Here is a 27,850-nt window from a genome sequence, read left to right as displayed (position 1 = left end):
TCGGTTTTTTGAGAAACCAGAAACCGAGACGAGATGGGATACGATACAAAATAATACAAGATCTCGGATCTCAGGTTGAGATCTCGGGTTGACCCATGGAAATGACCCATCTACTATGTATTTACTTACCTAACTCGACAGAACTCGACATATCTCGGCGAGATCTCGGGTTGACCCATGGAAATGACCCATCTACTATGCAATTACTTACCTAACTCAACAGAACTCTTATATGCTTGTTGTGGAGCACTATATGCAACATTACAGCAACACTATGTCATGGGAAGACTATGTGACACTAGCGGGGACTGAATACTTGATTCAAAGTCATTTTATGTGATGATAGTTGTAACATTGTTCAACAGTTTGACGTATCACTTTAACATTTCTAATTCTTATTTAAGTTGTTTAGCTATTAATTGAATTTTTGCTTGCTTTCTATTACTAAATTATGTGTAGAGTAGGGTATTTTAATACGTCATCACCTACCAACCTATGGTCCGAATTGAAACTCATATTTGGACTTTGTTTTTGCAAAATCTGATAATGCCATTGTGTTTAAATGGCCAAAAATAGGCTGAATACCAAGTTTTAGACCCAAACTAGGTCTAAAACCAACTAAGTTAGGCTGAGTTAAAAAAAAATAAAAATGCACCAACTCGGCGAGACTGAGACCCGAGTTTTAGTACCTTGACTGGCATCCATTGGGAGTCCTGCTCCCCCTTGTTACCTCCAGAAAAATTCACAGATTGGGTCTTCACATACACTCTCTTGTTGCGGATATCATTTTTCATGATGACTGGATCCCCCTCCCATCCCCCCTCCTTGCAGGAAATATGATTTGGCCTCTCCTCCATCACTAGAAGGCTTTCTAGTTCTGGTGACAGAGTTTGCTGGACTCCTACTACTTCAGGTAGGTTCACCACAAAGTCTTCATGGGACTTTATCAGAACAAGAGGTCCGACTTCTCCTTGGCGAAAGATTGTTTGGTTCAAAAGTCACATCCTCCATCATAGCTTCTGTGTATGGTGAGCCCTCTCTAATTGCCTCCCTACACAGTCGTTCCTTCTCCACCGTCATATCCCTGTGCACTCTATCTGCTGCCTCTGCCGGACTGCTACCGAAGATATCAAACACCTCTTTTTTGATTGCCCCCTCTCCTCATCAATTTGGGCAGGAGTTTTGGAGCGCTGCTTGTCTAGGAGACGAAGAATTCTTCCTTTCAACAGAGAGTGGATCTGGGTAGACAAGACATTATCCGGTATTTGTGATATGATTGGAAAGCTTGCTTTTGGTTCGACCATCTCTTCTATTTGGATGGAGCACAATTCTAAAAGATGGACCTCCAACCTGAGATCTCCTCGTCAGATTTGGGATTCTATCTTTTTTTATGTCATAAGCAAAATTCCTAGGTCCCCCTCCACTTGTATTACCTCCCCAAGGAACAGGCATATTGTTGTCTCCTGGGACCTTCCCTCTAATCTCGTCTCCCCCCCCCCCCCCCCAATTGAGGGCTCTCCTCCTTGTACGTAGCATTGTTTTTCTTCCTTTGCCTCTTGGGGGCTTCCCTATTTTTTCTTTTCCTTTTGGTCATGAATATATTATTCACCCCAAAAAAAAAAGCCCGAGGAGATTGGAGACCATACAATAATGTCTCCCCTATATTGCAATCTTCTTCTCATGGGGAGTAATGTATTCCATACAGCAGTGAGGGAAGGAGAAGAGGAGGTTGGGGAGCCCAAACGGCCCCAGTAATGATATCAGCAACCCTTGACTGCCTAGTGAGGCTCGATTTGTAAATGGCTCTGGCACTTACCGAGTGAAGGAGAATATCCATGGGATGCCAATGGTCCAGCCAAAGAAAGGTAAAAGTGCCATCATCAATGTAGGTAGAGATAGCAACTAGAGCAATAGGCCAATGTGAACGTATCTTGCGCCAAACCCAAGAAGCATCAAACAATAAAGGGGCAATCCAAATGGAATCGGAAGCAGGCCTAAATAGACCCAATCAACCCAAATGCTTTTCTTCTTGGCCGCCAGATTCCAAATCAACTTGATAATACCTGCAGAGTTGACTTCTTTAATTCTTCTCAATCCAAGGCCTCTCTCTTCCTTAGGAAGGCAGACTGAGGCCCAGATGATAGGGCATAGATTAGAAGATATGGAGAATTGGGCTTGACTAGGGAGTATGATTTCAGCCTCTGCTTTAAGCTTTGATCTCAAGTCTCTAGACAGTCAGTTTTGCAGAATTTGAATGAAAACTCCAGATGTTTCTTTCTTCTTCAAGGTAGAAAAGTAGGGGTTGACTTTATGGCATGTTTCCTTGGCTAGTGGTTGAAATGTTTTAATATTCCTTTCTTACAATTGTTGTATTCTTCGCTACACTTGGCGGTTTCAGAAATTGTCAACCATGCCCATTTTCAGGAAACCAGGATACAAACACAAGCTATGCTAGGAGAGACACTGTTCCATGTCTGACTATGACATGGGCAACCCTAAAGATTGAGGACACGAATTAATTATCTCTTTGCTCTAGCCAATCACCTAGGTGCGTCGGTAACAATGTTTCCTCTTCGTGCCACTACATATCTTTCTTCAGGAAATACCACTCCCCTCTCTTCGCTCCATTCGACCGAAACTATGGCTTTTCTTGAATGTTTAACTGAAAATCATTCAAAGGCTGGTTGACAACATGGAATTCAAGTTCAGTTGAAGAGAAATCCCAATTCTGGTCAACAAACTGAAATCTACATGTAACACATTGTATAAAATTTCAGCCAAAACCACAAGATGGATTCAGTTGAGGTGAAATTCCGGTCATTTAAATTGAGATGTTAAATAGCACTAATACAGCTCACATCATTTAAATCAACACTACAACAAAGATCACCTATCACTACGAAGACCACCCTATTTAACCAAATATACACAACCCACAATTTAGCCTTTTTTCTCTTTCTTTTGAATGAGGGCGGGCCTTGGTGCAACGGTAAGGTTGCTCCATTGTGGCCAAGTGGTCACAGGTTCGAGTGGGGAAACAGCCTCTCTGTGAAAGCAGGGGTAAGGCTGCTTACCTTATGACCCTCCCCAGACCCTGCAGTGGCGGGAGCCTCGCGCACTGGGTACGCCCTTTGTTAGAAATCACTAATGCTACCTAATCTGACACCTAGCTGCTTCAAAACAAAGATTTACGAATTTGCAGATTTTTGTGGACTAAGCTTCGACCACTGGTTTTTATACAAAACCCTTTATTGATGAGGTAGGTCATAGGTGTAAATCAATCCACGTCGAAACAATTTGATCAAGAAAAATAGGTAAATGAGTGAATACTACCAAGTTCATTTAAGTGTATTGAAAGAAAAAGAGAAATTGTAAGGCAAAACAGAGATGGTTTTTGGCCACTATGGCATTCAGGGATAAGGGGATGTCTGAAAAGGTAGTCAGTAGCCAATCAAGAGAAAAGTCTTCCATATTGGTTTCAGGTTTTTTTTTTTTTTTTTTTTCGGTGAACATCTTGCTAAGTTTTTCTGGTGTATTCCTAGACAACATTACAATCTTTTGTACTTGTTACAAGAGGAGGGAGTAGATACATTTCAAGGCCTTGTCTTCTATATAGCATACTTAAGCCTCGTCTAATCCTTTTGAACCATTCCTCATCTTATGTGTGTCATTTGACATGCAAGGGAAATTTTAACCTATTTTAAGTTCTCCCATGTATTTAAATATGATGATGATGGGTGGCCAATGATACATTTCAAGGTATTGTCTTCTATATTGCATAATTAAGCCTCATTTAATCCTTTTAAACCATTCCTCTTCTTATGTGTGTCATTTAATGTTCAGGAAATTTTAAATTGTCCCAGATATTTCAATATGATGATGATGGGCAGCCAATCTACATATTCAGTCTTTGTTTAATTCTTCCCTACGAAAAATAATTTAAAATATATTTGATTCCTAATAAATTTTAAATAAAAGATAAATCATTCCACCATATATACAAGGAAAAACAATTTCTACATTCTTCCTTTTATTCCCATTATTCATTGTAGGTTATAGTATTTTAGTAAATTTAAAATCAATTGATGTAGCACCAAAAGCCAAGAAGAAGTAGAAAATTAGGATGCCTTTTTTATTTATTTCCATTCCCATCAATTTTCTTAAGAGTTATTTTTGGTTGGTCAAAACTTGTCCTGTTTTGCATGATTTTGAAGTCACTTGAAAGGTTATTAAGTTACCACCCAACGAGATCAAGCTCTTGAAATTACCAGTTGTATCGGTAAAATCATGACTTATTCATCAAAGGGTATTAGCTTATTATGGGATTTGTATTCTTGGATGTTTAATTACGAAAGTTGCTTTGGTGTTTCAAGTTAGTAGTAGGTCTGATTAGAGTTTTTGGGTATATAAATATTTTCATATTAGATATTATTAACCATCATTGAAATTAATAATATTCTGGTTAGTCCATGTAGCACAGAAAGCCATAGATGGTTAAATAAGGGCTATCCTGGTATTTTAAGTCAGTAGTAGGTTTGTAGGGTTAGAAGGCCTATAAATACATTTTTTTTTGGAGATAGTCAGATTTCTACTGAATAAAATTTTATTCGGATGGAATATTTCCCTTCTTCCCCTTACGGGGTTGCCTGCTTTTTGGGGGCAGCAGTTCAAAACCCAATGCCTCCACCAATGACCAAACCCTTTACTTTAGAGCCATGTATTGTGCGGCTTGCACCACATCATTGGATCATTCCCATCTTCTCATCCCTTTGGGGGTTTACCTTCTTTACTGTTTGGGGTATCATGAAAAACCATAGGTTTCAAAAGGTGATTGAGACCTTTATTTTAGTTTTTCTTTGATTTCACCCTTAGAAATCTAAGGGATTGTGACAGTGTCCATATCTTACATGCTTCAGCCATATATCAAGGAAATACAAGTGTGTTCTACCATATTCCCATCATTCATTGTAAGCTTATGGTATTTTAGCAACTTATTATTTTTTTAGTTTTTACCAAACAGCTAAAGGCATATTCTTTATGGAAGAAAATACTAATCACTACCAAGATTCAGCCATCCATAGGCTTAAGATACATGGTGTAAGTAAATGGGTAGTTTATATATAAAAAAAAAAGTGATTTTGAGAACTATGAGCTATTGCATTCAAACCAACGCAAAACAATTCTTCAAAGCAGTTCTTAAGAAGACCCAACAAAAAAAAAAAATCATTTCGGATTACTTTCCTGTGCATTGATGATTCAAAGATGTTTTTGAGGCATAAAATAAAATTCCCCAGAGCTTCAAGGATAATTTCAAAAAATAAATCAATTAAGTGTACCCTTTTTTGTTTGGTTTTAAATAATTACCAGTATCAACAGAGATTTTAAGATTAATTCCTTGCAGGCAATGTATATATTACCATTCTAGTATATTGTATATTCTAGGGTTTACTATATCAAGGTAAAACATCATTATTCCAGCATAAGAATTGTTGACACAAGAACCTCTTGGGAATGTGTTCCTGGAATAGTTTCTGCAGTCAATGGCCCATACGTATTTTGATAAGATTAATATCATGGACAAAGAGAGAGTAATATGTTTCAAGTTTATAGTTAACAGTCATACCATAGGCCAGAAGGGGAGACGGAGGCATCATCAACATCAGGAAAATCACAATGTACTCTTCTAAAGAAAAGAACGGCAAAAAACATGTCTTTATTTTTTTTTAATATCGTAAGCATAAATCATGGAATTAGCATTCACTTAAACAACAAAAAAAAGACAGCAACCGCAAATACGAAGCTGGAATGGATATAATGCAAACAAAAATCAACAATACATGAGGATCGAATAAGACATATCACATACTTTCCCCATTCAGGAGGAGGATTCCAAGCTGATAACAGCATGTCAGATTTCGCATTAGGCAGGCAGTTCCTCACGACAAATGACTTAGTAGTAAATTTAGCGATACCAACATCTTTGTAATCTCGATCAAAATCATAACTCTGTCAAAGAAAATCTATCAGATGGAATTAAGGTGAAAAAGTTTTAAAAAAAGGCCATAAAGAGAGGCTATAGTACAAACCAAAGTTTCATGAAGTGCAGCATATTATGCACCAATATGTTCCAGAGGACACAGAGATAATAACATAATATCAGGTTACATACTATAGGGAAAAACAAAGCACCAAAATTCAGATGAAAGAGCATGGACAACTAGTTCTTCCCATTGCTCAAAAAATAAGTATTGTGGAACAAATGATGGCCAAAGACGACCACTATGCTATTATCTATAGCAACAATACAGCATTGGTGTTCCATTAAGCATTTAAAGTAATGACTTTAATTCCCAGTCCCTTTTCCTCTTAATAAATCATGAGTGCATTGATGTCTGTACACATTCTCGTCAGCCACTTCAGTTCCTGAGTATCTCTTCTTTTGGGTTGCAAGTTGGGCCAAATTTGGGCCCAACTTTGAACCAAAATGAGCCAAGATGGGCCAGGTTCAGGCCCAACTTTCGAACCCAGGCCTGGCCCGCCTGCACCCTACCCTTCTCCAATATACCCCAGAACCTTGGTGTGATGTGGAACCTGGCTCACAAAATACCCTATTGGGTTCTCTATGGGCCCACCCAATCACTAAATTGCTAAATCAAGAATTGAGTATCAGAACTGTAATTATCTCAAGTTAAAAGGGAAGTGGCATGGTCGTAGTTAAACAAACAGGAAAGGATCACTTGATAGAACAAAGGCAAGGACACAAGGGGAATTACTATTTATTAAGTGGGGACAAACTAGGGATAAACAAAAATAAAGGGATATAAGAGGATTAGGAATAAAGGTAAGGGTCTTTTAGGAAGTTAACGAAATAAGACTCTAAAACAAAAGATGAACAGCATCATCTTCAATCTCTCGCAGCAAGGGAAGCAGAGAAACCTGGTTTCAAGAGGGATAACTTGTTTGATACAAACCCTTTCAAGATGAAATTTCAAATATAGGTTCGTAACAACCAACCCTCTTAAGATCACTCAACATTGGCTCCCAAAATCAACCATCATTTAACAATAATAACCTGAAAACAGAAACTGGCGGTAACAGTAGGAAGATCTGAGTTTCCAGATCAAAATCTCTCAGCAAAGGAAGTTGTAGGGGCTGAGAGGCTAAAGGTTAGATCGCTTTGGAGTAAGGAAGCAACACCCGAAATATGAGCCCTGATCCGAGAAGATTTGCTTAAGTTCAATCTATTCCTTCTCATACCAGATGTATCGTCATATCACAGGGAATAAGGATAACAGCAACAAGCAAGAAGAAAAAGGGGAAGAAGAGAAGGGGAAAGGGATAAGGAATCGCTGGGAAGAAGTATAGGCAACATACCTTAAGAGAGGTAAGGCGAGAGGAGAGAGAGAAAGATAAATCGCAGGAAAGAAGAGGGGGGGGGGGGGAGTTTGCCACACACTCAAACAAACCAACTCAATTCATTCTTTCAATCTAAAGCTCTAGTTGGTTAAAACCTTGTATTTAAAGAGTGAAATGTTGGCCTTGCAGAAGAAGGATTTTGACCTTGGAGAGAGAATGGATTTGGGTGCATATGACTTTTTCTAGTAACTTTTGTTGCGACTCGGTTGGTAACCTTGCATTTGGAGCTGCCATTTACCATATTTGGCTTGAGCACAACCTTAGAAGATGGACCTCTAAGTCCAGATCCTGTCAGCAAATTTGGGATTTGATCCTCTTTGATGTCAAATTAAGCTTGCAGCTGTTCCTATTAGGTGTGCTAATACGTCTAGAAATAGATTGATCATTGATGCTTGGGGGCTCCCCCCCTTCTCTTCTTCAGTTCCTAGTCTCTTCTCCCCCCTTGTAATGGCAAAGCCTGTTTATTGTATTGTCCTTTTCTTCTTTGGTAATGAATTCTTTTATTTACCAAAAAAAAAGAGTGAAATAAAGACTCATAACTAAACTCTAAAACTGAGATATAATGGAACTCTACAACTACCTAGCCTATTCAAAGTAAGATAAAAGACTAAAAGATATATCCAAATAAATAAATAAATAGACTACTAATATCCTACTAGACCAAAGATCCAAATTTGGACCCGGTTCTCGATTTGGGTTCTCAAACAGGTACAGCCCAGTCCAAGGAAGTGCTCCTGATGCAGTATCACTTAGCTAGTTGGACCAACATGACAGGCTTTGGAGACCCAAACCCAGACAGAACCGGTCCAATGGTTTTTGATCCAACAAGGGTTGGAATTAGTTTATTTAGTAGGTTATTTATTTAAATCTTTTATTTGTTTTGGGTTACCTACGTAGGAATTGGATAGAGTTAAGAGTTTGAATTGCAAGTTTTTATTTTCAGTTTCATAGTCTACCTAGGAGTCTTGTTAATTTCTTCTTTAAATACTTGTTTGCAACCCAACAATAGACATAGTGAATTGAATAGATGTTTGAGTTTTTCTACTTGAGAGTTTGTGATTGTGCGATCTCTTTCCCCTTCCCCTGCAAGTAGTCCCTTCTTCCCTACCGGCCCTCCACCAGTTCCAGCATCATGGTGAGACAAATTGAATGAGGTATTTCAAATCAGCACTGGAGGTTCAGTTTTGTCATCAGCCAACTCCAAGTGCTCCTTCACAACATTAGTTCACCATCAACAGAATTCCATAAAAAAAAAATCTATTTCTTCAGCAGTAGGTGAATTTCTATTGGTGCCTTCCACTACTTTCAGTGGCAAATCCAGAAATAGTCAAGGCTCTCTTTGGCATAGTTTATATTTATATTTATGACCTATTTATGAATAATCAATTATGATAATAGGTTATGGGCTATAAACAATAATCGTTTGGTTACTACTGGACATAATACATTATACAATGAAAAATAGGTTTGGTATGCTTAAGCGAAGAATATATCATGTATTATAATATTATAATATATATATATATTAATATGATATATGTTGAGAGTGGCGGCGGGGTGGGGGTTGGAGAGAGAGAGAGAGAGAGAAAAGAGTTTTGTTCTAATTTTTATTAATTTTACCATTTTACCCTCGCTTAACTAACAATTTTGCACATGTTCATTAATGATTGCTGCATAAACAAACATTAATAGTTTATGGTGATAAACATAGTTGTCAAGGCAGCAAAGCGACCCAAGGCGGTGGAGGGGTGTCTAACCGCTTAGGGGACAAGGCACCCGCCAAGGCAACCAAGTGTTATTTTTTTATTTCCCCTCTTTTCTAACATTATTTAGTATGCTACAATATGTACCGTATATCATAAAAAATAAAAAAAAAACAACATTAAGCCACATCAGGTCATCAAAAATCAACATTGAGTCACATCAAGTGATGCAGACCCTAGCCTCCTCGAATTGAAGAAGCCACCCTAAGCCTAGGGTTTTAGTAGGAGCCTTAGTTTAGTTTATTTCAGTTCAATACTTAGTTTTTATTTTGTGTTTTTAATTGAACCGGTTTAAATTGGTTGCATCCAATTGGTTCAATTGGTCTACTTTAAGTTAAGTGCTCCTATTGGCTAAGAGGTTCTTATATCCTATTGGCTAGCAAGGAATCTTCTTTTATTTCAAGTAGTTTAAGTTGTTTTAAGTCATTAGGGTCAATTGAGTCTTTTTATACTTTTTAAATTGTTTTAAATCACTTAATTGTACCTCTCCACAATTTTGGATGGAGATTAGAGTTGTAATAGTTTTAGGAATTAGGCCTTTGGCCTCCTATTTAATAATAGATTGTGGGAGAGGCTCCCCCACCCAATTATGTTTAAAAAAAAATCGAGCTTTTTGCTGTTGGCTTTGGCTGCTGCTGCTGCTTCTCTCTTCAGAGACATGTCTTGTGAGTCATATCAAGACCCCTTGTGAGTCATATCAAGGGTGAGGGCTGGTGGATTCCGGCGACTCCTTGCATCTTGTAGATCGGGAGGTCCTTCTTCTTCTTCTACAAGCTTATTCTACTTGCGGTTTTCAGATCCCCTGCAAAACAAGTAAGTCATTTATTTTTCCTGCAACTACCTTGCTGTTTCTCACCTTCTAACATAGATCTACAGTCTCCCAATCAATTCTCATAAACCCTTATTATTCTTAAACCAGTCCAGCCTTCATCCTTCATCAGATTTCATCCAAAATTTAACCATAGATCCCTTACTGCCCTCCCTCCACTCGACCTAACCTGCAGCCTCAACTGTCCATAAAAAACCCTAATCCCCTCACTCACATAAAACCCAAAAAAAAACCCCCTAAACTTCAGAAACTATACTTCCAGCCATCCATTCCCCTTCAAACTTCAGTCGAGCCTTCCCCTCACTGTTTGGGAAACTCGATCCCAAGTCCAGCCCCAAAATACCACTCTAAACCCTAATTTCAGCTTAGATTCTAAAGCCCAAAACCCAAAACCCTAACCCTAGAATTTCAGAATTTTAATTTTCTGTTTAAACCTATTTAAAACCCATATCATTAGCTTCCTTTTGACCTGCACATCATTACTAAATAAAACCCTAGCTCAAATTCCTAGTCCTAACCCTTATTCTGCCCATTCGAACCAGCAGCCTTGTTTGGTGATCCTATTACCCTGGTTCCTAGTGGGATTACTCCTACCTAAGACTACATCATCAAGTCATCAAAAATCAATATTACGCCACATCAAGTCATAAAAAATTAACATAGAAATAGAAGACAATAGAAATGAAGAAGCAAGCTACTGGAAGTTTGAAACAATCAAAACAGACATTTGGTTTACATGTTCTTGGAATTGGTCATTTTCAGGCATACCTAGTCTCACATTTTGTTTATACTGTCCTTAGAAACTATGATCTTATCAATAAGTAATTAACCTGCTTTAGACTTAGAGAAATGTTTTAGTTCTCTAAGAAATTTGATTGATCAAATGATTTTATTTTTACATGAGACTTTTTGTGTTAGGTAGAGCACAAAACCAGCTTTCCAACAGATCCAAGTTTGCTTAAATCTGATTTATATTGAAGGAGTTATGTTCAGGTCAAACATTATTTGGTGTGCGCGAATGCTATCAAAATCGCTCTGAATGAAAATATTTTTTTAATATCAAAACAAATGAATATTTTACCGCACTTTTGGTTTTAGCAATGTTTTACCATATTAAGATTTATGGAATTTTTAGATTTGAGAAAAAACCCTAGCATTAGAAAGTTGAAAATTGCACCTACTGCCGAAAATCTAGTTTTTGTTCTTGAATTGGGGGGTTAACTTTTTATCCTTTTGGAATTTGATTTTTTAACTATTTTTATTGGATTCAAATAGGGGGTATTTGCTTAATTATGACTAATATCTTAAGTAAATGAAATAAAAAAAATTATTTCATTTACTCAAATGATATTTGGCATAAATAAGTGTCAAAACCTAGTTGGCAGCCGCCCAGGCACCTAGAAATCTACCTGGATGCCTAGGTGGCTCCTAGGCGATGCCTTGACATTATGGTGATAAATCATAAACAACTCTCGACCTGTTTATGAATTTATGCTTATATTGATTTATTTTAATGAGAAATAGGGATCATAAATCATACCAAACACATCTATTTATGTTTATGTATCAAATAAATATAAATTTAAACTATACCAATGAGAGCCTTAATTAACAACACAAACTGATAGGTTTCCAACTTTCGTCTTTGAAATACTTTGAATCCCTGTCAAATCAACATGGTACAAGTTTGTGCTACAGTCTACAGAAATTCATATTTTTTCCCAGAACCTTATGCACTACTTCAGCCATAAGTCCACTGATGATTGAAGCTAGAGCTGTAACATGGGCCGTGCAAACAATTATTCCAAATTGATTCAACCCAGTTTTTCTGGTTGGGTTGGATTAGGTATGAGGCCTTGATTTTAACCCACTAATTTTTCTAAAAGAATGTTCGAGAGAACAGAATCATAGTGACTTTTCAAGAATAGATTGTTTAAGATTGTTAACATGAATAATTGTTGGAACTTCGAACTGCTTCCTCTAAAAGGCCGACCTTGTAGGAAAGGGAGGAAACAATATGTACATCAAACAGGAGCTCTAACACGGCGGACTATCCAAAGGGGGACACAGGTGCATAAATCAACATCTGCCCGCTCCCAGGGGGCCTCGATACCGTGACCCCTGCCTGCTTTGATACTATGTTGGAACCGCTTCCTCTAAAAGGCCAACCTTGTAGGAAAGGGAGGAAACAATACGTATATCAAACAGGAGCTCTAACATGGCGGACTATCCAAAGGGGGACACGGGTGGATAAATCAACAATAATAATGAGACAAAAAGGAAGGGCAAATCTTTCTAAAAGAAGCCATGCAAGTAGGACAGAAAGCAAAGATGAGTTACAAAGACTAAAGAAGGAAGGATATGGACAAGCTGTCTGTCTTCAATGCAAAATTGGTGCAATTCCTTCGTTGTACATTGGGCTTCTTCTAGGCGTATCCTACAAAATGACTAAAGGTATGGGAGTTGGTCAGTAATAGAATGGAAAAGGAAGCTCAACGGATGGAACTTGGACGGCAGATTTTATCTACGGAAAGCAAGCTTACCTTTTAAAAGCTTCCTATGCTAGCATCAAAAAATATTTCCCCCGGAATTACTGTTCCCATGTTTTTTTTTTTTTGGGTGACTTACTGTCCCCATGTTTTTTTTTTTTTTTTTTTGGGTGAATAAGAATTTCATTACCAAAAGGGAAAAGGGAAACAAGGGGCCCCGAAGGGAAGAAAGAAAAATAAAAGCCAAGCCCTAGCTTAGCTAGCGGCCGGCAGAAGCAACAAAAGAAACATTTGAAAGGCCCCAGGAATCAACAATGAGCCTATTCCTTAGGGTGTCAAAACAACTGGAAGAAGGAGCTAGCAACAACTTTGCTTTAATTTCAAAGGAAATGGAATCCCAAATCTTCTGGTAAGAGCGAGAGTTGGAGGTCCATTTCTTGATATTGCGATCCATCCAAATGTGGTTGAGAGTAGCACAAAAAGCTAATTTGCCGACTGAGTCGCAAATAGAATTGTCGGCAAAGGTCATGTCAATCCAGATCCATTCCCTTAAGAAAGGGAGGATTCTTCTGCCAGGCCAGCACTTGGACAAGATTCCTTTCCAGATGGCATTAGCAGTAGGGCAATCAAAGAGGAGGTGATCCAAGTCTTCAGAATTGTTCCAACAGAGACAGCAAGCAGGAGAGACAAGGATCTGTCTGGAACGAAGAAGAGATTGAGTTGGTAAGCATTTGTTAAAGATTCGCCAGGTGGTGAAGCAGTGCCAAGGGATATGATGCTTGAACTAAAGAAGCTTCCACCACGGGACCAGCGGGCCTTGCAGCCGGATGAGATTCCAAGCAGCCTTGGAAGAGAAAGGACAAGAGTTGTTGGTCTTCCAAGTAACACAGTCACCTCTAGCAGGCCTTCTTGAAATAGTATGAAGCTCGTTCCATATAAGGCCTAGGGAGGAGGAGGAAGAAGGAGGAGGAGCCCAGCTAGCTTAGTCAATGATATCAGCCACTAAGGAGAGCCTGTTGAGATCTGAAGCATAAATAGTTCTCGGGGTGACCAAGTGGAGAAGCATTCCCATAGGGTGCCAGTGGTCCAACCACAAGTAAGAGGATAACCCATCACCAATGCTGGAGCGAATGACATGGAGGACTAGGTGCCGACTAGCAAGGATCTTATGCCAAACCCAAGAGGAATCGGAGGACGCTGAGGCTGTCCAGATAGAGTCTTGGCGAAGCAGACCTGAATATAACTAAACAACCCATATACTTTTCTGCTTTGAGGCTATCTTCCAAATGAGCTTGATGATACCTGCAGAATTCACTTCTTTTATTCTTCGGATACCAAGCCCTCCTTTTTTGGAAGACACACGGCTGCCCAGCTGATAGGATGCAGGAATCTAGCAGAATCATTGCCCTTCCACAGAAAAGAGGCCATGAGAGACTCTATAGACTTAATAACTGATTGGGGGAGCCCAAAGATGCCGGACCAATAAATATAAGACGATTCCAGGACTGATTTGATGAGAACCAATCTGCCAGCATAGGATAGAAGCTTGCCTTTCCAGAGCTGGAGCTTCTTCCTAATAAGATCAAGTATAGGGGTGTAGTGGTGAGCAGAAAGTCTAGCCGGAATCAAAGGGAGACCCAGGTATTTGACTAGGAGATGCCCCTCAAGAAAGCCAGATTTCTCCAGGAAGGCAGATTTGTCTAACTCAGGCACTCCCGCAAAGAACAGCAAAGACTTGGCCGGGTTGATGCGTAGACCTGAGAGCTCATGGAAATGCTGGAGGCAAAGCATAATAGACTCAAGCGAGAATTCTTTTGCAAAGGGAATAGATTTGTTGCCAGCAGGGAGTCCACAAGATGTAAACAAAATGGAATATCTTCAGCGAGAATTCTTTTGCAAAGGGAGGCCCTCATCACTGACCCATTGTCCACACTTTTTTTTTTTTTTGGTGAATAAAAAATTATATTACCAAAGCCCGAGAGGGGCGAGAGGGAAAAACCGGGGGGGGGGGGGAATGTACAAAGGGAAAAAGATGGGGGGGGGGGGATACCCCAATCCCCTCTAAAGGGGGGAAAGGGGGCGTAACAGAGCACTATCTAATCCCCAGGAAACAACAATATGCCTGTTCCTTGGGGAATCCAAAAAGGCCTTATGGGGCAGAAGATTGAGCTTAGAGGAGACATCCCAAGAGATGGCTTTCCAAATCAAGTCAAAAGAACGAGAGTTGGAGGTCCATCTCCTAAGGTTCCTCTCCATCCAAATATGATAAAGCGTAGTGCCAAACACAAGCTTGCCAATGACGTCGTAGGTGGTGCATCCAGGGAAAGTCATGACCATCCAAAGCCACTCTCGAGCGAATGGAAGAAGACTCCTGTTGTGAGGCCAGATGAACAACAGGGCTTTTTTCCAGATGGTGGAAGTGAAAGGGCAGGCGAAAAAAAGATGGTCAATGTCTTTGGAGCCATTCCAGCATAAAATGCAAGAGGGGGGGACAAGGATTCTTCGGCCAAGGGTTCTCCAGGCAAGGAAGCTGTGGCCGGGGATGTGACCTTTGAAACAGACTAGCTTGTGCCAAAGGACAGTAGGGGCTTGAGGCCTAACTAGGTTCCAGGCAGACTTAACGCTAAAGAGGCCATTGTTGGAGGGAAGCCAACAAACCTTGTCCGCAAGACCAGAGGGGAGAGTGGGGAAGGGAGTTCCAGATCAAGGAGAGGGGGGGTAAGGGGGGAGGGGGGGACCAATTGTGATGAGAGATGATGGAGGAAAGAGGGGCAGATTTTGGGATCCTGGAGGAGTAGATTTCCCTAGGTCCAAAGAAGTTATTGAGAACTCCAATGGGGTGCTAGGGGTCGAGCCATAAGGAAGTGGATGACCCATCAGCAATGGAGGAGGAAATGGCTGAGAGAGCCAGAGGGCGAAGGAGGAGAATTTTACGCCAGGTCCAGGAGGAATCCTTGGGGATGGAGACAGCCCAGATGGAGTCATTTTTTAGGAGATGGGAATAGACCCAATGAACCCAAATGGAGTCATGCTTAGTGGAGATTTTCCAAATAAGCTTTAGAATTCCCGCAGTGTTGGAGTCTCGGATACGGCGAATGCCAAGACCTCCCTCGGATTTGGGAAGGTAGATAGATTTCCAGCTGATTGGGGGGAGGAATCTGGAGGATTCCTTCCCTTTCCAGAGGAAGGCAGCAAAAAGGGACTCCATAGCTTTGATGGTGGCTTTAGGAATGACAAAGATGCCGCACCAATAAATGTAAGAGGATCCACACATTAGTAGCTCACAAAATGGAATATCTTCAGTGAGAGTTCCTTTAGTATGAAAGTCACCTCTTCACTGAATCACTATCATACTGCCAGTAGAAAGCAAAATGTAATAGCGTTCCATTTCTTTAAGAAGGAATCGAAAATGCTTCTACATTTCATTTGGAGAGTTGGGAACAGATATTCTAACTCAAGCAACCAAGAGGTTTTTAATTGAGAAGGGTTACTCACACAATACCCGACTGCCATTCAAATGACAGCCAAAAATAAGTATTAGAAAATTGTAGAGTTGATTCCCTAATTTTTGTAGGAGTATGATTAAATCAAGGAGCCTGTGGTTGATTGTAGAATAGATTTTAATAAATTGGTGGTTTCCAGTGGCATATCTCTCCTCCATTGCTTCCATCTTGTGTTAGGCTGTGTAATCTTTTTTTTCCCCCTCTCCCTCCTCTCCTGCTATTCCGAAGTCTTGCTGTTTCTGTTTTCACTCAAGTACTTGTTAGGTTTCTTGAATAGAATTCACAATGCCAGTTGGTATGACAGCTGTTTTTGTAATCTTACTTTAGTTAGTTACCAAGTGTGTGCTTGATTGAAGACAGTACAGATCGGTCCAAATTCGACATTTGTGATTTTCTCTCATGATTTGCAACTTATCCCCAAAAAAAAAATGCAATCAGCCCCTTATTTTTGTAAAAGAAATCTATTCCACTTCCTTATAGAAGAGGCCAAAGAGAGAGAAGAAGAAACTTATCATTAAATGATTATTTTGTATGTGTCCATGCTTGGTATATCTTTTCCTATTATTATTAAAGTCACTTCGTCATTCATAAAAGAAAAGAAATTATAAATGGAATCATGCAAGACCATTTTTATCTAACATGAAAAAAAAAAAGCAGCTGATACAATGCTAGATTGCTACTTCCTGCTACGTAAATGTAATAAGGTCCTTTATGTCCATCTCCAAAAACTCACCATGTAATTTATTTCAGCTTCAGCAAAAGATTTACCATCTTGAAGCATGCTCCACACCACTTTGTTGATTTTCAAAGAAATACGCATAGCATATGAAGGGCTTTTGTTTTTTTCCTTCTCCATCAACCGCATTTGGGCAGCCTTCTGCAGAGCCATCCTTAACGATGCAGATGCTGCCTTACGAGATTTTTGTGTGTTCCCCAACTCTTTATTCAGTCTTTGCACCTATAAAGATGGAGCTTGTCAAACTGTAAATCCATAACCATAAATAAGTGTAGTAGCTCAGGAATAAATTTAAGAGGATAACACACTCAGAATTAGCCAGAAAGAGAAAAGGAACATAAAAGGTCTAGGCAGAAGAGTCAACAGTGGACACTTCCGTTATAGAAAAGAAAAATAGACACACTGAAAAGGAGACTTCTCATGAAAAATATTATGAAAAAATACCATAACACCAAATAGTCACCTTTTTTTTTGTTTTGTTTTATTATTCAATAAAGCAGATTGGTGAAAGAACTTAAGCATATAGTTGACAGGGCATCACTTAGGCCAGGCCCGCCTAGGCGTCCAAGTGGCTTCAGGGTGTCAGTGAGATGACACGCCTTATAGAATGTAGGTAAGGGGACCGCCTTGGATGTCTTGGCCCACCTAAGTGGCTGGCAAGCGCTTTATGATTTTTTTGGGGTTTATAATATAGATTAATTTCCAAACCTTTTCATTTCATGGTGTATATTGTTAAAGACTGCTACCGTGAGGGGTGTTTGTCATTGTTACCATGAAGGGGAGTGTCCCTGTTTAGTTGTAATTGTTAGGTTATGAGTAGTTGTAGTTGTAGTTTACTTTCCAAGTAATTAGACTTATACTTCATGTTAAAGTGTTGTGGATAGACCACAATAGAGATATACTGAATCTTATCCTGGTCCATTGTTTTTTTTTCCTCTCTCTCTCTCTCTCTCTCTCTCTCTCTCAGTTCTCTTGTTCCTCTTCTTCTATGTTGTTGGCTCTGTTCTTTGTTCAGAGATTGCTACATGGTATCAGAGCAACACTAAATCAATACGTACCATTACTTCCTTATTTTTGAGAGTTCCTTATGTAAATAAGTCACTTGGGGCTTATTTTAGTGGAAATAAGCTTTGGGTTGAGTCACATATGTATTGGGACTTTGATCCCATGGGTTTACTTTGTAATTGGCTAAATTAATGAACCTCAAATATGGGTAGAAAGTAGGAAAACGGGATTTACTTCATTAGTTTAGTTAGAGTCCTATTTCGATTCCAAGATGCAAGAGCAGGAGCAAATCGATTGCAAACAGATGCAACTTTCTTCAATCGATCAAACAAACTTCTGAGATGGAAACTCCTGCAGAGCATAATCGAACAGAAAACTCCAATGATCAGATCTGATTTAAGTAGGAAAAAAAAACAGATCCGATTTGGAATAAAAGAAAGGCTCCAATCTTCAAGACTTGGGCAGAATAAATCTGCGATTTCCAGAAGAACAAGGGACTTGATCAATCTTCAAAAAGGAAGAACAAACTGCTCCGATCTATAACCAAAGAACAAACTACTGCAACCCTTATTAACAAATAGAAACTGATCTCCAGAGTAGCAGATTTGACTCTTCAACAACATGGAAGAACTTCGATCTCCAATAGCAGGCAGACTCAATCTTAAAACCAGGGCAGCAGTAGTTTTCATGAAGGCAGCAGCTATTGATCTCCAACCTTCATTGAAAGAAAAAAGCAGCAACATAACTGCAGAAAATTTTCCAGAACTAGAAACCGCAAGCTTTCAATGTATAACCACACGATTTCCAAATAAACAAATAAACAAAGTGATGCAGATTCATCATCGAAATAGGCTTATTTCTTTAGAAATAAGTCTAGGGTTGGGGTATATATATATGTTGCGCCTTTGATCCCAAGGGTTTTCTATGTAATAGGCCACTTTAATGGGCCTAAACTACGGGTACATAGGTTGCATACGGGATTAGCCCAATACTTAGTTTATTTTTCATGTTTTAAATTGAACCGGTTGAACCACTGGTCCAATTTAAGTGAAATGTTCCTATGGGCTGATAGGGTCTTATATCCTATTGGTTACTTAGGAATCTTCTTAGTTTAAGTGTTTTAACTGTTTTAAGTAGTTTAATTATACCTCTCCACGATTTATGAAGAGGGAAGAGTTGTAATAGCTTTAGGATTTGGCCTATGGCCTTTTATTATAAAAGATTAAATCGTGGGAGGCTCCCCCACAGTTTTATGAGTTAAAAAAAAATCGATTGCTGCCTAGTTGCTGCTGCTGCTCCTTGAGAGTGTTCATCCTTGTGGTTCTATCAAGGTGGAAAGGGTAGGTGGATATCCTACGTCTCCTTACACCGTGATGGCTGGGAGGATCTTCTCTGAAGGTGGTTCTATCCTTCTCCAGTGCTCAAACCAGTAAGTTAGTTTAATTTTTCTGCAATTATCCTTCTCTAATAATCCTCTACAGCCTACCCTAATCACCCCCAATCGATCTCCTTTAAACCCTAATTGCTCAGTTTAGCCCAATTCCCTCATTAGTTTGCATTCAAATTTTAACCATAGATCCACTGAACCATCCTCTCCACTCGATCCAGCTTTGAGTCCCTTCCATCCATCAAAACCCTAAAATCTGTCATCTCCCACAAAACCCCAAAACCCTAGAAATTCCATCCAACAACATCTAACCATTAAAACTCCATCATATCACAGCCGAACCATAATCACATTGACCCTAACACTCGGTTCAAGCCCCTTGACAGAATTCTCATCCTTAACCCTAAAACTCATCTCTTCTATCTTCCCCAAACCCCGAAACCCTAATTTCTGAAATTTCAAATCTTCATCTAAACCTAACCTAACCTAGCTCATTAGGTTCCCTAAAAACTGCCTATCATTTCCATATAAGAGTTATCTCATTACTCTCACCATAACCCTAGAATTGTCCTAATTTACATCAATTCTGCCCATTCGAACGAGCAGCCCCTTGTGATCCTGTTGCTTGGCCTCTAGTAGGATTCTTCTCCTATCTAGAGCTACATTACAAGGATGAAACGAGCAGGACACCCTAGTTCTACTTTTCTTTCTATGAACTAAGGTTTCTCCATAAATCGGAGAACCTTGAAACGACTCTTAAAACTGCAAATCTTGGAGAGAATCTGTCACTGGTTGCCTAGCTCTGATACCATGTAGAAAACCTAGGACCTGTAACCAGTAACTTTAGAAAGGAGAAAAGAGAGAAGTGAAGATGGAAGAAGACTGTGCGATAGAATGTAATGCTTGAGTGATCTTAATAGATCAGACAAGCCCTCTATTTATAATGAAGGGAAATATTACAATAGGACAGAATTACCTCTACTCTAGCCGTCGGCAGTACATAATTAAATCATAAATAAAACACCCAACGTACCAGAATACCGTACTAGAATACCCCCACGGTATTCTGGTCTACATAATTCAACAGAAGAACTACATGAAAAGGAAAAGTTGGATGAGGACTGCAAACAAAACAAAGGAGATAAATACACAAAAAACCTACACAGTATCACACCTTTATACTTGCTACCCAAAAAATATGATCCAGTCAGAGTTCGAGTCTTCCCACGCATAGTTCTTAGTCTTACAATTGTTCATTATGGAGGCCCAAAACCCATGGAGAGTGCCGTTCCAAATTTCTTATTTTCCACTTAGGCCATATTGTCACAGTCATCTTGCTTGGCATGGCCATGGCACATTGGTGGGCACGCATGGTAGCTCGAAGGTGGCTTAGAATGGGGCTTGGAGGGAGCATGGCGATGTTTGGAGTGGAAGTCACTTGCCTCATGACGTTTCGTTATTCAACGATGTCTCCTTCTGGAAATCTATGAAAAGCATAAGAGCTACCTTGAGGAGGGGTGGTGTGCCTCACTCCCCTTGGTGTCATGGCTCCTACCATGGCATCGTGGCAGGCCATAAGCATCAACAAGGCTGTCACTGGCAAGGCACTATGTGCGAGGTTGGTCTGGCAGCGCATGCACAGCATCACAAGTACTCCATGGGTGGTTACCATGGGCGAGCACTCAAGATTCGAAGTGGGTGAAGAGTGTTTCCTCTGTAGCTTTGGTTACTGACGATGACCACGGGCTAGCGGAAGGCGCTACCGTGGCACGCTGCTGCGGAGGCAGAAGCTTGGGTTTATGATAGTAGCACATGAGCTTGAGCGAGTGGGCTATCCCGTGCCTAGCATGCGGGTGTGCTGATCCTTAGCTTGGCCTAGCGTTGACCTTGCTTGGGCGTGTCTGTGTGGTGCTAGCTAGGGATGTAAAAGGATCGGATTCGACTCGGATACTGATAGGATTCGGCTCGGATACGGATCGGATGTGATCGGGTCCGGATATTCTCTGGCCGAATACGGGTACCTCTAAACGGATTCGGATGCGGATCGAATTCGGATTTTCGACCATCCGTTTACATCTTTGCCATGTGTAACCCGAACCTTCCTCCCCCTAACGGATACAATTCACTCTCAATCCATATCTCTTAGATCATGATTCTCTTTTCCTCATATTCTAAAACTTGTTGAATCTTCAAAAACCCTCATGATCATTATTTACTTAATTTTTTATTATTAAGTATTTGGATTTTTTTTTTTGTACGGATTTTTATCGGAGTATTCGGATTTTTTTCCGGATATCTCTAAATGAATACGGATGTCCCTAAACAGATATGGATGCGGATTCGGATTCGGATTTCGGTTATCCATTTACATCCCTAGTGCTAGCTACTAGCCAATGCTAGGCAACAATGATAGCATTACATGGGCGAGTAAGCCGTAGGTTTGGCAAGCCTTCAATATGCACTGTGCCATTCGAGTGGAGTTGTTACTACACCTTGGGCATAGTCATGACGGTTGGCTTGATGTGGCTCCGGCTTGGGCTACACGATGAGGGACCTAATGGTTAAGCAGTGAAGAATCAAAAGGGTGTCGAGCGATTCTCGACTAGCAATGTTCTGTCGGTTGTTGTGAAATCATATGAGGTGATCATCAAGAGGACTGGAATGGTCTAGGTTGGCCTTGGTCAAGCATTGTCCAAGGCGCCGCACGGGTATGTTGACTCTACTAAAAATATGTCCGTCACAATATGGCCCAGCAAATAGCAGCAGAGAGCATATCCATTCCCTAACCATGTAAACTCTTCCAAATCTATGAACGACTGACAAACTCACGAACACCCAACAGAGAGGATTAGGTGTACAAATGCCCAGCGATCTGCTAAGGGGAAGAGTTTCTTAGTTCAACTTTAGACGTGGGTATATTATTAAAAACAATAACAGGAAAAGAGAGAGAGAGGTGGGGCAGTGGGGTGTCCCTCTACTTAAGTGAAGCCACAGAAATGTGAAGAATGCCAAGAATCAAAGAAAAATTAGACCAGCTTTCTTAACAATCCCACTTCTTAACTGGCTCAAAAGGAAAAAAAAATTTGCATCTAACTTTGATGAAACCTACAGAGGGGGAAAATTGAAACAGAATAAAAAGTGGAAAATAGAAGAAACCTGGGAAAGTCAAATAGATTTTAGGACAAAATTCAGAATGAAATAATTTTTAATAAATCAAAATTTTATTTAAGACAAGATACTACCAAAAAAACTAGCCTTCAGTAGGAAATGAATCCTTGGTATGCATTTACAAGGCTGCGAAACTAAAAAGATACAAATAAACACACAAAAGTAGAAGCCATCTGGAACAAACAACAAAATTACAAATGGTTTCCAAAGCCAAAGCAAGATCCTCAAAAACAAAAAAGTGCTAAGCCTCGTGGGCTCCTGTGTCTCTGTGTGCTGATTTTACTTAGTTATTTAAGTTTTCTAGGATTACTCTGCTCAAAAAGATCAGAAAATGGCCACCTGTAGTAATTTTGAAAGAAAGCAACCCCTTTTGTGCCCAACCTGAACTGAACCAAAGATACAAGAATTTCACCAATTACTTGGGCATTTGGGGACTTTATTGGATCACCGTGGTTCTAGTATGAATTTGAGGTTTCAATCAATTCAAAGGGTCTCAACAAGAAAATTCCTACCAACAATAAATAAATACTTAATAAATAGTAGTAAATTCACATTACACACAAAAAAAATAGGATGAGAAAATTCAAGAGGCCTGTAGTGATCAACGTAAAGACGAATATGTCGAATTGATATTTTAGCATTATCATCACAAACACTTCCAGAATGAATCAGGGACTACGAAGTTGAAAACTTTCTGTAACATATCACCAATTCTTATCAGGCATCCACTGAACAAGGCAGTGATTGAGCAGGTGAACCATCATCCCATTTAGCAGGCATACCAAACATAGAATTGTATGGTATTTTACCCCATAATCAAATATGTTAGTTGTTGCCATTGGACCCACCTTCAAATTGCAACATTTGTCACAACCACCTAGAGAATTGGAACAGCAAAGAGCATGAAGCATTTAGATGAGAAGATGATGGAGGAGGCAGGATGAGGAAGATAAGCCAGGCAGAAAGAAAAACAAGGGGCAGGCGGAGGAGGAAGGGCACTGAAGATGAATAGGAGGTCAGGCGTTCTGGTGAAACAGACAGAGAAGGTAGCTGAAGTGTACTAATTTCTGCCATCATCCTATTCGCCATTGTGCCTTCAACCTATATCGCTTTCTCTCGAAGTATAAACATCTCCCTCTCTCTCCCTCCTAATTAGTGATCACTTCACACATGTGAAATGTTAGACCAAGGGTCCACAGCCAATGCAGTTAATCTTAATTACAGTCAATACTATGGACTCTATTTACAAATCATTGTTTTGGAATACTTGTTTAAAATAAGAAGTGATGTCAAGTTTAAAATTTCTATATTTTAAGCACTACTATTTTTACATTGAAGTTGATATCTTCAATGACATATGTAAAAATAAAAATAACTAATTTTTACAGTATAAAATAACTAAATAATTAGTATAAATATGTTAAATCCTAAATTCTTATTTTTTGGGGATTTACTGAATCTGAGACCTGCATCTGTGTCAGATTTTGATACCTGCATCCTGGTAACATAGACTTGGGTCATATTATCCTAAAAAAAAAAACCTCCATATTGATCATATAGTGCTATCTTTAATCTTTGATTTTTCTTGCTCTTCCATCACAAATTCAAAGTGCACCAAAGGAATTTTGGTCATGGAAGAATGACCATGCAATTGATGAAGCTCATTTCTGCAGATAAAATACAGAGTTTAAGAAAATAAAGGCTAAGATCAGATGCCTTACAGGATGGAGATAGTAAAGGGCCATGGATTGATTGATTTGTCTTCATTATTTCATTTTCTCTTACTATTTGAAATTGAAATTGCATACAACTCAGCCTTATCCCAACTAAATGGGGTCGGCTACATAGATTCTTGCCCTCCAATCAGCTCTATTCGAGATCATACAAGCCTAAGCTATGCATGTCTTCCCTCACCCCTTCCCAAAAGTAATTTTAGGTCTGCCACTGGCTCTATTAGTTCCTTCAATCTGAATCAAATCATTCCTCCGTACTTATCATGTATTGGACTCCCAAATCAGCTCTAATATGATTATTCCTTACTATTGAAAATGCATGGAAACACTGAAATATTGACCATATCTTTTAGACATTTGCAGAGTGTGAGATCTGAGATGTTATTCATAGAATGTTCATATACCTTTCAAACTTTAGGTTTAGATGAAAACTCTTAAGCCTTTATCATCGTATAAATAGGCCAAGCACCAATGTAAATGAGCTTATATCCTGGGGCAATTCATAAGCATCAAATTTAACCAAATAAATTTAACATACACAACCATTGTGACATAACAGCACCTTCTTTATGACATTCAGTTTCAATGAGAAGCATAGCCAAGCAATAGAGCAGTCAATATTTTCACCAACAACCTCAAGAAAATAAAATATCTCCAGCATAGAGTTACTTTAACAGAGAAAAAGAATGAGCAAAACCAAAACTAGAACTAGAAAATGAACCGGGCACAGAGATTTGCTAGAGAATCAGTAAACATTAAAAAGCAGGAGGGGGGGATTAAAGCCACCAAACTAGACGTTTATCAGAATCTTAGGCATTTCTAAGTTTTTCCGTAGGATTGGTTTCTTACCAGCATGGTTCTTCCACCAGTTAACATCGACAAGGTCCCATCCTTTTCTGGAGACACACATGGGTCTCCAGAAGTATCACTACAAACAGATAGTCTTCTAATGTCATCAAGGAGCAACTTCCGCTCTCGTTCCGTCTGTTCAAGTTTGATTCTTGCCAGTTCTACCTCTTCGACACCATCAGGCACCACCTCATCGGCCTCTTCTTCAATATCTTCATCATCTTCAGCAGCATATGAAAGACTACTTTTTCGAGGCCTGAGTTTCAAAATGTAAAAGAAAAGTTGAAACATTTTGAAGAGTAATAAAACAATTGCACAAAACTAATACCAGTTTCTTGATCAGTTCTATACGCCTTCCAAAACTAAATCAATCTATAAATAATACTTAATGTTCAAAAAAAAAATTGATCTTAATGCAGCTGCACATCAACGGTGGCTGTATTAATATTATTTGGTAATGAGATTTTGTCTTTAATCAGTTTACTTATAGTAAGCTTAATAATAAAGCCCCAAACTTTATTTCAGGGGGGGTGTACACAAGTTAGAGTTCAGTTAAAAGTCATGGGTGAGAGTTTTATTTCAATTTGATTTCTGTTTTCTATGTTTTTAAATACAGTCATAACCCCCTATCAAATTAGTGAATCGAAAAAACAAAAATTTGGCATAGTCAAGTGTGGTGCCATGCCCCTCCCCCCCCCCCCCCCCAATGACTTCCTCTTCTCTCCCATCAATTCTTCTCCTTCTTCCGCTGTTGTGCTTCTTTCTTCATTGTTAAGAGTTAAGACATTAGTACTAGTACCACGGGTGTTTTGTAATATTCATGCTTGTTAGGGTCTTATATGTGTTATGTTAGTCATGGGGGCACACATGTAATTCTTATATTTTGATTGGGTAATATAATACACACTACCACACCCGATTGGAGATAACCTATTTTCTTCAATCAGTAAAACGAAATTTTCTCCCTATTCTCTTCTCCTCTCTCTCTCTCTTGGTTCTCTCTTCTTCCTTTCTTCTTCAAGTAGTTATTATTGGTTGTTCTAGATCTGAAACTGTCATATTCATCATCAAATATTTCCGTGTCTTATTTACAGATTTGCATATATTCATATCTGTCCAAATCTGAGTCAGATTACATCCTTCTTTTGCTTCTGGATTTGTCATTAAAATCTGATTATTTTAACTGACAGATTTGGCTATACTCTTCTCTATCATTAGCTGTGAACCCCAAGTTTTCATAAAGTTCTGAACCATAAAATCATCACCTTAATTTCATCAGAGAAATCAGAGCTTTAGTGCTTAACTATTTGGTCTGATCCCAGGGAACCTTGATATGAGTGCAAGCATAGTTGTCACGGCGTCTAGGCAACCCAAGACATTGGGGGGAGGCCGAGATGTCAAGGCGACACCAACGAGGCACCTAGGCGAACAAGGCACCCTTCCAGCAAAGGGCGCCTAGATGCCTAGGCGGCGCCTTGAGCGCTAGACAACCATGGTTTTAAGGGTTTTGAACCAATGAGGTAAGAAAAATCAGATTTCTCTTTCATATTAGATTCTGTTTTGATTCTGAAATTCAATGTCTTCTTAGTTCCTGTTGGAACCGCTTCCTCTAAAAGGCCAACCTTGTAGGAAAGGGAGAAAACAACATGTATATCATACAGGAGCTCTAACATGGCGGACTATCCAAAGGGGGACACAGGTGGATAAATAATTTTTAACACCTGCCCGCCCCCAGAGGAACTCGATACCGTGACCCCTGCCTGCTCTGATACCATGTTGGAACCGCTTCCTCTAAAAGGCCAACCTTGTAGGAAAGGAAGGAAACAATATGTATATCACACAGGAGCTCTAACACGGCTGGCTATCCAACGGGGGACACAGGTGGATAAATAATTTTTAACAGTTCCTAAACCTGAATCCAGTCTCTTTACTTCTTCTATGCCTCTTCTGTTACTCATCTTTTCCCCTCTTAAAATTAATCTCTTATTGATTACAGAAATCTGTTTCCCTGCTTTTTGTCGCTGTCGGTTTTTCTCAAGGCCAATCCCTGACCTGCCGGATCTTCACAGGGCCACTCCCTGATTATTATTTGATGATTTCACAGGGACCAATCCATGAATCCCCGATTATTATTTCTCTACATGATTGTGGTAGTGATCATCTCTTCTGAGAGTGATTGTTGTCGGTGACTCTCCTCCCTACCTAGAGTACTTCTTGAACTAGTAACGATGTCTGATATTACTAGTGCATCAACTAGAACTGAAGGGATGAGTCATGATGATTTTCCTTCATTCCCTGTGAGCTCCATCAAACTGAATTGGAGTAATTATTTTATGTGGTCTCGTTCATGCTACTTATCTATTGATTCTTGTGGTTATTATGGGTATCTCACAGGAAAGACACAGAAGCCTACCACTGCCAGTTCTACTCAGAACAAGTGGAGTTTAGATAATTCGTTGGTGACGTCGTTCTCATCAACCCTATGCAGCGTCATATGACTCAGGATTATCTTCTTGATACTGCTGCTAAATTTGGAAAGTAATGCAAAGTTGCAAACCCGGTTTGGAATAACCCTTATTGGGTTGCTTATGGGCCCACCCAAGCAAGGAAACATTTAAATCCAAGGTTTAGTGGCAAAATAGTAAATATTCAATATCTATAAAGGGGGTGGCAATTCTGTAAATAAATTTCAGCTTATAAGAGAATGGCAGGAATCATAATTAGAGATAATCTTAAAGGACAGAAGTGCAGTTAGATAGGGGAAGGACATAAGAGCATGGTTCAAAATTTAGTGATATATCACCGAAATTTCGGGATATTTCGGTAATTTCAACACTACTGAGACGAGATGGGCTTCCGAAATGAAAAATGTTCAAATTTCGGAGTATTTCGGTATATTTCGTTAAACAATATGTATTTAACTATTTATACATCAAGGTCCAACCATATACTATCAATCAAGGGTGCAAACC

At 39.4% G+C, this 27,850-nt stretch overlaps 1 protein-coding gene across 2 annotated transcripts in view; it reads right to left on the bottom strand.

The window, feature by feature from the left end:
• LOC122661159 (protein SABRE) overlaps positions 1-27,850 on the bottom strand; it is a 128,014-nt gene that overhangs the window by 26,384 nt on the left and 73,780 nt on the right. For both annotated transcript variants that reach the window (XM_043856489.1, XM_043856490.1), the window contains 3 exons: positions 24,879-25,134; positions 16,734-16,958; positions 5,867-6,006 (listed from right to left, as the gene is read on the bottom strand). In XM_043856489.1, the coding sequence (XP_043712424.1) occupies positions 5,867-6,006; positions 16,734-16,958; positions 24,879-25,134 (621 nt within the window). The remainder of the gene's footprint in view (positions 1-5,866; positions 6,007-16,733; positions 16,959-24,878; positions 25,135-27,850) is intronic.

Source organism: Telopea speciosissima, chromosome 5 (genome assembly GCF_018873765.1).
Source record: "Telopea speciosissima isolate NSW1024214 ecotype Mountain lineage chromosome 5, Tspe_v1, whole genome shotgun sequence".
Lineage (NCBI taxonomy): Eukaryota > Viridiplantae > Streptophyta > Magnoliopsida > Proteales > Proteaceae > Telopea > Telopea speciosissima.
This window is presented reverse-complemented; position numbering and strand designations above follow the sequence as displayed.